Raw genomic sequence first — 14943 nt, forward strand, 5'->3', positions numbered from 1 at the left:
GAATTACATTAGCCTATTTGATTTTGGCTCAAAATTCGTTACGTAGCGAAAGCGTTTCCCAGGAGACTGAAGGTGAGGGTCTAAAATTAACGGCTATCCCTAAAAAACATACTCTGTGTGACGCCATTGCTACGCGACGGACTTGTAGTTGCCATAAGAGCGAAAAATCTGCAGCGGTCCGGCTCCGGGCTCAACTCGTCTCCGTACAGACCTGTTAAAACTGAAATAAATTCCTCCTGTCGGTTTCACGTACACCGTAGACTGTAATCCACCGTTCCTTAGAGGTATTTGCGTTTTTCTTTGAACCGGAAGACCTAAAAGAAATCAAAGTTCGCAAGGAGGTGACATCTGGCTGCTCCACACCTGACTTCATTGAATGAGGTTTAACACCAATTAGCATTTGTTTTGGTTCGATAGCCATACAATATCAAACACACCCTACTGTCAGTCAGAAGCAGCTGGACACATACTCTTATAAATCTGCAGGTTAACGGTAAGCACACACATGCAACACCTGGCTATTTAAGGTATGCATAAGCCGGGCGTTTCATTTTGTTGTTGCTAACATGGTATCTGCCTAACTAACGCTTAGCTAGCTGACGACAACATGGCTAACTAGCTAATATGTTAGCATTGATAGACAACAGATTACTGAAGAGGTCTGGTTAGTACAGATTGTTCTCAATGGTGGTGCAGTGGCTTTGTCTTTCCATAGTTACTGACAGCGGAAGGTTTGCAATCGGTGTGAGTTGTATTTAGGATTAAATTGTGAAACTGGCGGGGATGTTGCTAGCGCTCGTCGCGCTCAAGCTAGCTCTGGTGAGGACTATTTCCTGCATCGGAAACAACTGTTCTCACCATAGAGCAGCTCTAACTGATTCTTTCCTGCACAGGATGCAAGTATTCACTGTTATAAATGCTAATTCTCCCAGCTGCCCAGTTATTCTCCCAGCTGGGCAGTGGTACAGTAAACCCACTCAGTCTAGCTAGCAAGCTAAGGTACGTGTCCGCACTCTGACCAGGTGCACATGGTAAAAAGAGTCCGGTGTTGTTGCACTCTGTCTCATTAGCTAGTACAACCTGACTATTTTTAAAAGCTACCATTAAAATAGCTTCTTAGTTTTGTGAAATAACACATTAGTGTTCTGTTGGAAGGTCAGAGGTCATTAACACTGCCTCCTGTCTATTTCATGGGAAAAGTGCTGCAGGTTCCCGCTAGTTGTGCCAGTCACTGGAAAGCAAGTGGTGTGTTTTTATACCAGTGAGTGCTGAAAGATTAGCACCTTGATGCCTGATGTCCAGCAGGACTTGACACCTTCAGGGGGACATTGTTGTTATTCTGTCTAGAGTGTGATCAGATATTGACCTGCAGTGTTTCAATACTGAACTGGACATATGTTAACTCTGCTGTCCCAACCTGAGGCGAGCACAGTCTGTGGACATTTTGGATTCAAATGTTGGTTTTGACCTGGATGCATGCGTTGTCCTTCCAGGCTGACAGTAGATATCTTTCACAGTCCAAAATACGTCTGAAGATCCACTGTTTAATAACGGGTACAATATTAGGAGTCACATTTCCCCCAAGGTTTACATTGGCAGCACTGTGAGACCGAAACACAGAGTAACATCTGGAACGCTGAGATCATAGATGGGGCTAAAACATTACTAGTGACAGGTCCTCAGCTATACTGTATATAAATGCAGCTTGAATAATGTTTTACAAAGTGATATGTGGTATCTCATGGTACAGAAATGCAGTGATATACATTGTGGATTAGAAATATGGCTCAATTGAATTTTATAAATAGGAAATGTGAGCGGTGTTGAATGAGAGTGGATCACTGTGGAGCAACTTTGTTCAAAGCAGTGTTCCCTCTCACCGCAAGATAACTAACAAGCTGCATTTACATAGAGGGTAGAGCTGCTTGCTCTGTTTGACACCTCAGACTACTCTCCAAACCTACAACATAATTGAGTTTCTCAAACCAGTTTGTGAGCTGATTGTATGATTAGAGCCGCACTGTAAATGTGTATGTTGTTTGCAGGTGACGAGCTGGCGCAGGTCGTGGGTTGTCCGTGGATAATGCGAGACAGTGGCGGTAGCCTGGCCCAGAACTGCTGGCAGGGAGACCTGGGTCTGACCGCAGTGGGACAGGACGACACAGGAGGAGGTAGGCATTATACTTCTGGGTAATAACATATTTAAATTCAAGTTAGGTTCGTATGTTATGAATAATGGTTGTTCAAATCTGATGAGTCTGGTCATAAGTGACAATTATTTATGTCTTCTCTTCAGAGAAGGTACAAGCAATGCCTAAATATGTGTTTCATCCTCTTCCAACTAACTGCAGTGCAGTAAGTACTTCCTGATGAAGTAATAAGAAACCACCTTGACACAAAAAATAGTGTGAGCAGTTAGAAGCCACAGCATAAAGTTCGAATGTCAGCAGCATTACTGTGAATACTCAGCTCATTTCAGTGAATTACCAGAATCATTTCACATACACAGGTGAAGTGAATTCACGAGCTGCTGTTGCACACAGTTCAGCTTTGACACAAAAAGTCACAGTGTTCACCAACAGTAAATTGTCGAGACAGTTCAGACCTTTGAAGGAACAGAATGTCCAACAACTGTCATCATAGTGTGGGGCTGCACAATTAATTGAAATATAATCAAAATTGCAATACATTGCATACAAATCATATTCTCCAGACATAAAGGAAGATGTTTGTTTGGTACAAGGCCCAGAACAATCACATCATCATTAAAACATTTTTTTCAATGAAAATGAAAACGTAAAAAACGATCATTCCAACTGAAATCACAATCGCAATATCTTCCAAAATAATTACAATATGTTTTTTTTGTTTTTGCAATTATTTTTGACTAAGGTAAAATGTGTCATAACAGACCATCATAAATAAAGTGTTTTGGTGCTACAGAGACGCCATGCCCCAAACCTTTTCTCCACATGTAAGGGAACACGCTTGTTCCGTGAAGACCCCAGAAAAAAAATCACATCTGTTTTTTTCAGTGAAAACGAATGTCTAAATCTCCTAAAGTGTGACTCATCAAAATATGTCAAAAATAATCACAATATGATTTTTTTTTTTTTCTGCATATCATTCATCCTTATTACTAAGTAATCTGCAGACTGTTATTTTTATTATAATTATAATTGTTTGGTTAATAAATAATGCACAGGTCTCACCACTGTTCTCCAAAGCCTAAGATGATGTCATCAAATTGCTTGAAAAATCACTTAAATGATTGATTGATAGATTGATAATGAAAAAAATGTTTTGAGAATAATAATTTAGTTTTCTGTCTGTCGACTCAATAAATCAGTGAATAGTTCTCTGCTCTGTTACTGTTTGGTTAGAAATGGGTCATAACTCGCTAATTAAGTTTAATAGTAAATGTTCCAAACACTTCCTCGTTTCAGTTTTTCAGTTATGATGATTTGCTGTTTTCATATAATCTATGAACTCTCTGCTCTGTGACGTCAGTGTCACTACAGGCGTTAATTTCACTTTCAGCTGATACAGTTCATCACTGCTCATGTTTGTGTGTAGGTGGGATTCCTGGAGACCACCTCATCGTCCCAGTGTCAGGCCACAGCGTGCCCAGCTCCATGCACCTCAGGCTGGGGCAGAAAGAGAAAGTGTGGACCCGCGAGTATGTAGATAAGGAGGAGGATGACGGGATGGGAGGGATTGAGGCGATAGGTGACGACGACGACGAAGAAGAAAACAATCTGGACGGGGAGGACAAGGGCGAGTTTTCAGGCAAGGATTGGGATAACAATGAGGAGGAAGACGAGGACGAGGAGGAAGAGGAGGAGGAGGATGTGGAAGAGGAAGGAGACCAAGCAGAAGTGGAGTGGGAGATCCCAGACTTTCCCTTCCAGTCCACCCATCAGCCTCATTCACAACCACATCCACATTATGGACCACAGCAGAAGGCAGAAGACGGTGGTGATGTCACTGTAGAGGATTCCCTCTCCCAGGCTGAGGCCGGGGACCTGTTCAGGTCCCACCTGAGCCGGTACAGGGCTCTGAGGAGGCTCCGGCGCTGGCAGCGTTTGCGATCCCACGGAGGCCTCGGATTTCGGCTCACTCAGCACTGGAAGAGCTGGCGCCAGCGGGCCCAGTGGGTGTGCTTCCTCGGGCACCGGTGGAGCCGGAGAGGGCAAAGGTACAATCTGTACGGCAAGCAGAGGAGGATAAAAAGGTATCAGCAGTCACCATACACCGACGGAGAGGACGACAGCACCGATGAGAGGTTCACGGAGTCTGACAGAGGTACTGACGTGCACCACATGTAGCTCTAAAGATGGTGTAGCTCTGTATTGTACTTAACTCCTCATTTACTATCAAATCACACGAGAAGACAAAAAACAATAATGTCTCTGTATTTTCTGATTTGTCTTCTCTGTATGCGACTATGGCCCCGAGCTCAATTGTTCCTATTGAAAAAAAAAAAGTCCGCATTGGATTTGTTAAACATAAAAATGATATATAAATATAAGATGTTGTACTTTCTTCTCTCCACTTTAGAAATAAACAGAATATGTAATGTAGGAGGTGCCCAGTTGTTTTTATACAACTATCATGTCTGATGTTTTAGTTGGACATGAAGTCCAGTTTAATCCTTGTGTGTTCAGTAGAGTGAGGTCAGCGAAGTGTTTATTTTATCTCAGCAGGGAAGTTGACAATAGCTGTAGCTCTGTCTCTGTGTCTGATGTCAGAAGCGGTCCACTCAGGTCCAGTTCCTGAGTGGACCATTTCCCCAGTAAAAACAGAGCATAATGTTTACACATTTTTATATCCCTGTCATTATAGTGGCTTTACAGTTTTCCGAATTTTGAGAAAAGCTTAGGAGGCAGTTGGATTTATTGTGACAAGCTAAAAATGAAGCAGATCGGAGCTGATGAGGAATATTTTTTTACTAACGATCATTCTTGAAGAGAAGAATATCCCACACTGCTCCTGCTCAGCATCACAGTTTATTGATGCATTTCAGTCTCTGTAGACCTGCGTCAGAAGTATATTAACAGTTCTTACAACCATGATCTAAAATAGATGAAGCTCCAGCCGTCTGGTCTGCCCCAGGTGTGTGACAGTTCATTTGTCATGGGAGTGTCTTTCAATCAGTGATTTGTGTATACTCTGTCATGTTATAGAATATATGTTATATATATATATATATATATATATATATATATATATATATATATATATATATATATATATGTTATAGAATATAACATGACAGATACACACACATTTATTGTATAATTGTACATTATACAATATTTTTTGTATTCTATTTTATATTTTGTATATATATATGTGTGTGTGTGTATATATGTATGTATATATGTGTGTGTGTGTGTGTGTGTGTATATATGTATGTATATATGTGTGTGTGTGTATATATATATGTATATATGTGTGTGTGTGTATATATATATGTATATATATATATATGTGTGTGTGTGTGTGTGTATATATATATATATATATATATCAGATCTGAGCCATAGATGGATCTATAAAGTGGGATATTTTTCTTTTTAAGACTGAAGTGACACTTTCCAACACACCTACACCTGAGACATTTGGATGTGCGAATATCTTCATCAAGAAAATAACTTGTTATGATTTAAAATATTCCTCTTCAGTAACAGTCAGCTGTGGGAATGTACCACAATAGTGGTGAAGTCATGTTCCTCTCAGCCTCAGTGTTTCTTACCCAACTTCTTTACTGAGATTTTGCACATTTTAGATTCAGGTGTCAATATATTGAGTTGTAGTATAACATTATATAATGTTTTATCTTCACCAGGGTTTGTCTTTTTTTGGAAATAAATGAAAAATATTGACTGAGTCTAAGAATGTGTATGAGAAAGAAGTGTGTGATGTGTTTCCCCCTCTCTGCAGATAAGAAGATAAATGGCTGTCCTCCAGAGAAGCAGGAGGACAGAGGGAGGCGGGAAGTGGAGGTGAAACCAGTGGAACTGTCTCTTACGCTTACTGAAGAACACATGAGCTGTGTGACTGGTGAGGATCAGACTGAGGCTCACGTTCACTGTGGTCAGATGAATTTAAACCTGCTGATTTCATGTCTAAAGCTGGGCTTAGACTGCAGGAGTTTAACCCTGATTCACCCCTCTGACCCCCCCCCTGACAATCAGAGGAGGAATTTGCCCCTGGACCTTGGTCGGTACCGATTTTTCGGCCGAGATTATCTGGTCATGTGATCATTTTACCATCTAGTCTTAAACCTCCTGAACTGCCTCATCAATGCCGCCCTGATTTAAAAAAACAAAACAAAAAAAAACCATGTTTGATATTTAGAAGTTAAAATCAGGATGATTACAGCTGTGATCACATCAGTCCTGGAGCAGCTGATGATGTTGCCAAGCAATGGTAAACAATCTAGCATATGAGGCTAACATTAGTTAGCACGCTACTGTTGACGCTTATTACAAATAAAAAAGTTAAAATTTCACCTTCCGCAAAGTTTTACCCACATTACAACAGGTTGTTGCAGCACAGTCTCCATTTTATTTACATCTGCTCTGTCCACATTCCCCTCCCTCTGGCAGGATCATTTTAATAACATCCATCATGATGATGATGTCGTCTTGTGGCTTGTGTCTGCAGGTATCCTGGAAGAGTCTCTACAGCAGTACGGCAGTCTGATCCCCATCCACGTGGACGACATCGTGGAGAAGCTGCAGGACATCTTCACTGAGAGCTTCTCTCAGCCACACAGGTCAGACACAGCGTCAGGCTGCTTCCTCAGTCTGCGGTCACATGGTTTGGAAACAGAGCAGGGATTGGCTGAATGAAGGGATTTACCAAAGGTTCTGGAGCTGTGAATGCCATTATGGATGCATTCATCTGTTCTTGATTAACTGCCTTATAATTATATAAAACAAATGGTAAAATCAGATAATAAGAGTTAAAGTAAATGAGTCACCACCTAATGTCTGCTCTTTGAGACTGAAGGTTAACCCATCTCCTGATTCCTGACATTTTTACAGGATTTGATGAAACTGCTGTGATGTTGTATTTACCCGTGAAGTGACTCTGTTTGATGTGTTCTTCATCAGGAAAGCAGTGGTTCAGCACCTAATACAGTCCTTCCAGCGTTCGTCAGGATCAGCCCTGGCTAAAACATTCAGGGTCAACTACAAACGCCACGTCCTGACGATGGACGACCTGGGTACTCTCTACGGACAGAACTGGCTCAACGACCAGGTACAACGTCACACGCCTCTCACTCTCTGGGATCAACACTATAGACCTGTTTCATGTATGTTAGGAACAGCAGCGGTGAAACACGAGTCTTTAACAGTGGCTCAGTTCCATCCAGCGTCAGAGAGCAGTGAACACAGCACCAGGATGACCTGGATCTAGCTAACCTAAATGGAATGCAGTCATTTTAATGTTATCAATTACACCTGTGCTTTATACGGTGGCTGACAAGGACAAATGTGGTTTGCTGTGGGGATCTGATTACAACAAATTCATCATAATTTGGATTGTTAAACAATGAATTAGCAAACAAAATATCGATAAGTGCAGATACAATAAATATGAATAAATTGAAACTATATATTGCTGCCAGTAGAAATGGTTTATGTGACAGGGTCCATTTATAAACTGCGGTGCAGGCCAAACACCCAGAGAGACTGAAAACACTGCTGCACCGTCTTCAGTGGGATTTGGACAGTGCATTATGGGTAAATACAAACCACCAAAAGTCATCAGAGCTGTTAAAGCCACCTGACAACTCAACCAGCTGTGCTGTCAGCATCAGAAACAACAGCACAGCTGGATTCAGACCGTTCAGGGTAGAGGACATGTCCGCTCTCTCCTCACGTCTTCAGTGGGAGGAGCTACGATGAGGAAAAGACGCAGTTAAGAGATAAGAGCTGCACCCGGGCTGATATCACTTCCCCCTTTTGTAGTTCTGTAATAGTTGCAGTTAGGGCTCGGCAATGTGGCCGTAAAGTAATATCACAATATTTTTAGGCTATATTGCGATCCACCTTATATATTGATATATATATATATATCTATCGCAATATTTTGAAATCTACTCTAGAACTTCATGAATACAAGATTTAACCCTTTGATGCATAAAGAGACGCTCTCATGCTTTGCTGTTGTTGTCCCTGTTTTTCACTCATGCCGAGCGGCTCCCAGCGGAGATAGACAGGGAAACATTTGTTGCGAGGCAGACTGTGTTCTGATGCCGTTTCTTTTCTGAACCAACTCGTCTGCCTCCATCTTCAGTTACCATTTCTAAACACGGATACACTCGCTTCGGCACTTCGCTTTTCAGTTCCCTCCGCCCCCCAGATACAAACGCACGCGCCTCCTCACCTACGTCACACATGCGGAGAGGTTTCTGGATGGGCGGGGGAGTGTGGCCGTGAGAGGGAGAAAGCGAGAGGAGCGAAATGGCGAAGAGAACTTCATGCCGGCGTCTTAAAACAATTATGTGACTATTTATACTCGATGTTCGGGGTATTGTCATTTACTACATCCAACGTGGAACAAGCCGGTGTACATCGAGTATATTCCATTTATCGCCCACCACCAGTTGCTGTGAAAACATCACTAACAAAACACCTGTGCTGCCTGACACCTGAAGCAGCTTCTCTAACCTGTTCTGATGCAACGACTCCTAACACAAATCACTGGGCCACAGCAGCAGCTCCTCCTGCTCAGATCAATACAACAGTTTGACCTCTTTCTGAACTCCTGCAGAGTCAGTCACAGTGTTTTCCGTCCCTACAAACACGGGAGAGAATCTCCGACGGCAGAGACGTTCCCGTGTCCTTCTGAAAGAACTGTGTTTACATGTGCTATCTTCCTTTTTGTTTGTGTTTGTTTCCAGATTATGAACATGTATGGAGACCTGGTCATGGACTCTGTGCCGGAGAGGGTAAGAAAAACTTAATTGAGCTGTACTGAGACCCAGAACAAGTGATGACAAAGTGAAATCAGATCTATAAATGTTACTGTCTTCACAGCTGCAGTAAACAGTAACACACGTTGTGAAATCCTGCTTTACGACCAGTTGTTGATTGTTGTGTTGATGTGAATTGGGAATTAAGAGCAACACGTTCATTATATTATTTATTACTTAATCTTCAAACATTGTTCATCTTTTTACTTTTATTTCAAAATGCTAATTATCAGACATTGATGAGCACCACACATACACAAGCTTCTCTTTTTACTTCTTTCTCTCTTTTTCCTTTTCTTTGTATCATAATTATATAAGAATTATTATAGAATAAGAATCCTCCTCATACATGCGAAACCTCAATGCCATTCTATCTATTCTGTCTGTTTTTTTCCCACTAGACAGCCTCTGCAATTATTATCATTATTCCTTTTTTTTCTCTCCTCTTTTCTTTGTTTTTCTTTGACGTGTTTGTTGTTTCCTCTGATATGTGTACACTTGACATTGATGAGCTCTGCAGGGGACTGTGATGATGTCGTATTTTCTCACATAATATAAAGTGAACAACATGAGCATCGTCCCTGATGACGGCTGTTTCTAATGCTTAGTTTTCTCTGTTCTCCTCCTCAGGTTCACTTTTTCAACAGCTTCTTTTATGATAAGCTACGGACAAAAGGCTATGAAGGAGTCAAACGGTGGACAAAAAATGTAAGTGGCCGTTTTAACGTTGAACTGTTTTTCAGTGAAGAAAAATAGATAGATAGATTGATAGATAGATAGATAGATAGATAGATAGATAGATAGATAGATAGATAGATAGATGTCGAGCAGGATTATCTGCAAGTTAACGTTGTGTTAGACGAGGTTTTTATGTACAAACCCAGTTATTATAGATCACACTGAGCGGAAGCGTGTCTCACCCCTGCTGTTTGCTCAGCAGTAAAATGTGTCTGTTATCAGCTGATAGTTTCTAGTAGCTTTTTGTCACCCAGGCTTTATGATTACTGTGTACTACTACTGTGTCGTGCTCCGTGCACCTCTTTCATTCACAGTCACATCCACACAGCAGACAGGACAGTCGTAGGGTTACACCTCGACTGGTCATTCATTCTCCTTTATGTCCATATCTCTGAATGACTTTACTAAGAACATAGAAAACGAGTCAGTACATCTGCCACTTGTCTGGGTAACCATGGCAACAGGCTCAACAGCCCAGTTGTCCCTCTCCCCGGCCTCCTCCAGTCTCTTCCTGGGGAGTCCTGAGGTGTTAGATGGTCCGTGGGTCTGTCTACCCCTGTAAAGAAACGGGTTGTCGTGACATCAGTGCTGTGTATGTCAAAAGTTCATTTCTAAGTCCATAAAGCAGCCGTCCAATCAACAACCTGCCTCTGTAGCACAGTGACTCCAGGCTGTGTAGTTCAAGTACAGTAGGACTGAGCGCTATAACCTGAAATACCATCATGATGAACTGTACGAATGATGAAATCTTATTATTAAACATCTTCTCTGTCATGGTGTTCTGCTTATTAACTGTTTATATGAGACAATAACCAGAAGCTGCTGTTAACATGAGTCACAGTTACTTATTTATAATTAGATCTGAATAGCTAGATAATGTTCTGGCCTGGTATATCAGGGTGTTATTGTGGGGTGATATTTTAACATTGCAGAGATATTATTTTTACACACTTGTACATAAAGTTCTGTTTTGGATCCGGTTCCAATTCCTCATCAAACCCGCACAGTTAACACGACTCACTGAGCGACCGTGGTGAGCTGCTTCAACTGAAATCTTCCGCTGTGTGAAATACAGTGTCTGTAGGGGGACACTCATGATGAAGGGGACAAGGACACGTCCCTGTTTAATATTTAAACCGTCCATTATACTGAACTCGTGGTGTGTTTGATATCTTGAGAAGGACAAGAGCTCCTCCTCAGTCTGTCTCTGGTGTTGCACAGTGTTGTGTGGCCTGCAGCAGTGTAACAAGCTCTGTACCTTCAGGGAACATAAAGTGCATCATGCAGGCAGAACAATGCTGACACCTCTCAGTCTGTGCTCTCCAGCTGTAGGAGGCAGTGAGGAATAAATGTATGGAACATAGCACTGTCCTGAAGTCCAGCTCAATGTGAAGTTTTATTCATGTCTGTTTCCTCCCCACCCCTCTCCTCTTCTCACCTGACTTGACTTTGACCAGGTCGACATCTTCCAGAAGGATCTGTTGTTGATCCCGATCCACCTAGAGGTTCACTGGTCTCTGGTCAGTGTGGACATTCCTCGTCGCGCCATCACTTACTTTGACTCTCAGCGGACCCTCAACAGACGCTGCCCGAAGGTGGGACATGACACCTGCCCCCACACTCCTAGATCATTGTTATTATCAGACACCCTCTGTGAATAGACTGACCTGTGATCTGTGTTGTTTTGCTTCATCGTTCTTTCCTTGAATCTCTTGTTGTTTCCAGCACATTTTTAAGTACCTTCAAGCAGAGGCCATCAAAAAAGACCAACAGGACTTTCTGACGGGATGGAAAGGCTTTTTTAAAATGGTGAGACGCTGACACAGTGTCGGCTCGCTCATTTAAACACATTCAACAGCTGCACAGTGTCGTGTTAACGTGCTAACGGGTTAATGAGGTAACGTGTTGTGTGTTGCAGAATGTGGGTCGTCAGAACAACGACAGTGACTGTGGGGCTTTTGTGCTGCAGGTGAGTTTCTAATGGTTTAGTTCTAAAGTCACATTGATGCCGCGTTAGCAGATGCACAATTAATCATATCAGCATCTCGGTCTCAATTCTGGCTGATTAACAATCTCATTTCCTGTCAAACAACCACACACACATTTGTCAGTGCACTGCAGGAGCCTTAGAAACACTACAGAGGCTGTGACCGTGCAACTGATGATGGAGTGTTTAACTCGGCCAACCCTGAGTCCTCCCCTGTGTCTAATGAAGGAAGTCTGTTATATTCACCCATTAGCCTCAACATTAAAACCACCTTCCTGATACTGTGTATCCCCCCCCCCCCGTGACCTGATCATCTGTGTTGCATCCCTGTGTTTTTCAAACCCAGCAACACCAGCAAAAACTGTTCCATCCTAAAAACATCCTGGTCCAATCTGCAGAGCAGTGCAGTGAGGACGGCACAGACCTGTACATCAGTGAAACTAAACACAGGGGGTCGACTCCTCAGGTCAGGACTGAGCAGTTTACCTGCAGAAAGCGCGGGTCTTGTGTCGCCTAGCAACCCTGACACTATGTAACTTTTTTTTTTTATGCCTCCGTGCCGACGACAGCCAGAGCCAGACGCGTGTTGTTCTCGGGTTGTCCGTCCGTGCCGTTGTCGTGGACACGATATCTCAGTAACGCCTTCACTAAACTTCTTCAAATTTGGCGCAAACATTCACTTGGACTCAGAAAGATGAACTGATTAGAATTTGGTGGTCAAAGGTCAAAGGTCAGTGTGAGTGAGTTTTAGCTGTGACTCAAGAAATTATGACCAAATTTCACACAAATGGTTGATATTTTCTCTGACTCTGGATAAACAGGGATGTAACCTGAAGCTAGTCTGAGTGGAGGAGGCAGAGGACCATGAGGACTGATTCTAGTTTTCACAAAAGCTTGAGGTTTTAAGGCCCTTGGTTTTAAGATTTGTACGGTTAGCTGTTGAACTGAGCTGTAATCCTCAGGCTCTCTGTCACTGTTGTTTTTATTACCAGCGCGCAATGAATCTTGGGATATTTTTGGGCCACGAAGGATCCACCCGTTAAAAGGTGTCTTTGAAATTGGACAGTGTAGTTGCGTCGTTCAGATGCAGCCTCTAAAGGATGAAGCCCCTGAATGGGACACAGTTGACGTGTACAGTGGGATGCACTATTACAAAATGTGTCGTTGCGACTGGGTCGTTCCTGCAGCCAGTAACTTGTTTTTCTCTCCCTCTACCATCCTGCAGTACTGCAAGTGTCTGGCACTAGGGCAGCCGTTCAGCTTCGGCCAGCAAGACATGCCCCGGCTGAGGAGGCAAATGTACAAAGAACTCTGTCACTGCAAACTCATCCTGTGACCACCCACCCCGACCCGAGCCCCCCCACTCCCCCCATCTTCCACCTGCTCCCGCCCCTAACCCCAGCAAGATGGAGGGACAATGATATAACAAGAAGAGGACACGGGGAGCAAATGAGTGACTGGAAAAAGAGAAACTTTTCAAAAACTTTATTTTTCTCTGCCAATATCCAGAGAAACTACTTCTACTGTAGGTGATGTCATTGTTTTGCTTTGTTTTGTCTCTCTTTGCTTCCCTCTCTCCACCCTTTGACAACTCTGATTTAATGTCCAGGTTATTCCTTTGTGGTTGACAGAGGCCAAGACTAGCTTCATGTGCTAATCTTCCATCCTGTTGTAGTCCATGTGTGTTTTTCAGTCTGAATGGACGCATGAAAAAGATCTGAGATATCTAAAGAACCAGTCCAGATGAAGGACTGGACCACAGTTAGTCCAGCGTGACTTTTAACTTTAAGATGCCTGAGTGGTGAGTGCAGAGGCAGCAGAATGATTTGAACCAGTGTGTGTGTGAGCCTTTATCCATCCGGTCCATACAGGAAGTCGTGTTCATTCCAAAAAGTCAAAGTGTGAAACTCTCATTCGACATCTTTGGAAAAACAAGGAGATTCCTTGAAACACACTCCCCCATGCTACAGCCAATGTTATGTTGACAATGCTCTCTCTCTAGTCACCACATAATGTTTGCCACTGTAGTGCGACGTGACATTTCCAGTGTATAATATCTGTTTGACAGTCTCCTACCAGACATTTAGATGGATTTAAACCGATGCTGAGAAAAAGGAACTTTGGTGCGTGGTTGATGCTGCAGCGTGTGACGAGCTGTTCTGAGGGGAAATCAGAATTTACAACATCCATGGAACACACCACACACTGACACCCCCACCCCACTCCCCGTGCCAGAAACTTCCTCTGCCTCCATCTGTCTTCCCGGTCAGACGCACGGGAGACAGGGTCCGCATCTGTCGACCGCCGCCCAAACAAGCCACGCTTGGCCTAAAGAAGGGGGTAGCTTTACATTGCATTTATCTTTTTCTGTGTTTTCTCTCTGTCAGTAAATGTGTTGATATGCTTCTTGCTTTAAACAAATGGTGTTAAAAGGAGGACTACTAATTTGTGTTGTTTTCGGTGTAGGTACAAAAGAGATCCTCTGGTTAGTGTTTCTTTGACAGTTTGAGAGCCATTTGGTGAGGACCACGACAGCTACACAATAGATTAAGCATGTCCACAACGGAGTTACAGTACCCTCCTCTTCTTTTTATAACGAAAGACAAATTTGTTGATAGCTGTGTTTTTTGTTTTTGTTTTTGTTTTTTTTTTTTTGTTTTGTTTTTTCAAACGAGTTGATGCAACAGAGTTGACAGTTTTATATATCTTCTACAATGCATTATGATTGATAAAAATAAAAATACGTGGCAAACGAGATTGTGCATGTGCAGTTTGATTATAGATCAGGTCTAGCTTCTATATTAATACTGTGAAAGTATCAAAGCCTCAGTCCACAGAGAAATGCACACAGCCTGTATTCAGAAACTGAGCCTTAAAACCAGGCGTCAGGACTTCTGGAACTTTGTGATGTCACAACAAAGCAGTCGCCACTCCCAGCCCGACCCACCTTGACCCACCATCCAACAAGTTTTTTTTATTTCTTTTTTAATTTATTTTTTTGTTTGAACTTTATTACCAACATAATACCAAGTGGTCGTTCCGTCACTGAGGAAACACTGCACAATCTTTGGATGTTAGGAAGCCAATACATCACACATCCCATGGATAGTAATATTAGAGACAAGCGGCTAAGGTTTTTTTTTTTTCTGTAATTCCAGAATTTCACTGAGCCACAGTGGTAGGATACAGTCTGTTACCTGTGGTTGGCCTGGCCGTGTTTCACTCA

General features: G+C 42.6%; 1 protein-coding gene across 1 annotated transcript; it reads left to right on the forward strand.

The window, feature by feature from the left end:
* senp3b (SUMO specific peptidase 3b) lies at positions 1 to 14472 on the forward strand. Its single transcript, XM_023423915.2, has 12 exons — positions 1 to 493; positions 2046 to 2171; positions 3577 to 4305; positions 5947 to 6066; positions 6673 to 6784; positions 7125 to 7272; positions 8921 to 8968; positions 9623 to 9700; positions 11188 to 11325; positions 11456 to 11539; positions 11649 to 11699; positions 12943 to 14472. The coding sequence occupies exons 2-12, from the start codon at positions 2084 to 2086 to the stop codon at positions 13051 to 13053; spliced, it is 1707 nt and encodes a 568-aa protein (XP_023279683.1). The 5' UTR covers positions 1 to 493; positions 2046 to 2083; the 3' UTR covers positions 13054 to 14472.
* Positions 14473 to 14943: the final 471 nt, after the last annotated feature.

Source organism: Seriola lalandi, unplaced genomic scaffold (assembly GCF_002814215.2).
Source record: "Seriola lalandi dorsalis isolate HSWRI2012SDOR001 ecotype SW California unplaced genomic scaffold, Sedor1 jcf7180002054694, whole genome shotgun sequence".
In the NCBI taxonomy this organism is placed as follows: Eukaryota; Metazoa; Chordata; class Actinopteri; order Carangiformes; family Carangidae; genus Seriola; species Seriola lalandi.

What these genes read in the sequence shown, in the direction of transcription:
- senp3b (XM_023423915.2), top strand. Translation starts at nt 2,084, where the DNA reads ATGCGAGACAGTGGCGGTAGCCTGGCCCAGAACTGCTGGCAGGGAGAC. An exon ending in ACAGGACGACACAGGAGGAG is followed by an intron (nt 2,172 to 3,576) that starts GTAGGCATTATA and finishes GTTTGTGTGTAG; the next exon opens with GTGGGATTCCTGGAGACCAC. An exon ending in TGGACTCTGTGCCGGAGAGG is followed by an intron (nt 8,969 to 9,622) that starts GTAAGAAAAACT and finishes TCTCCTCCTCAG; the next exon opens with GTTCACTTTTTCAACAGCTT.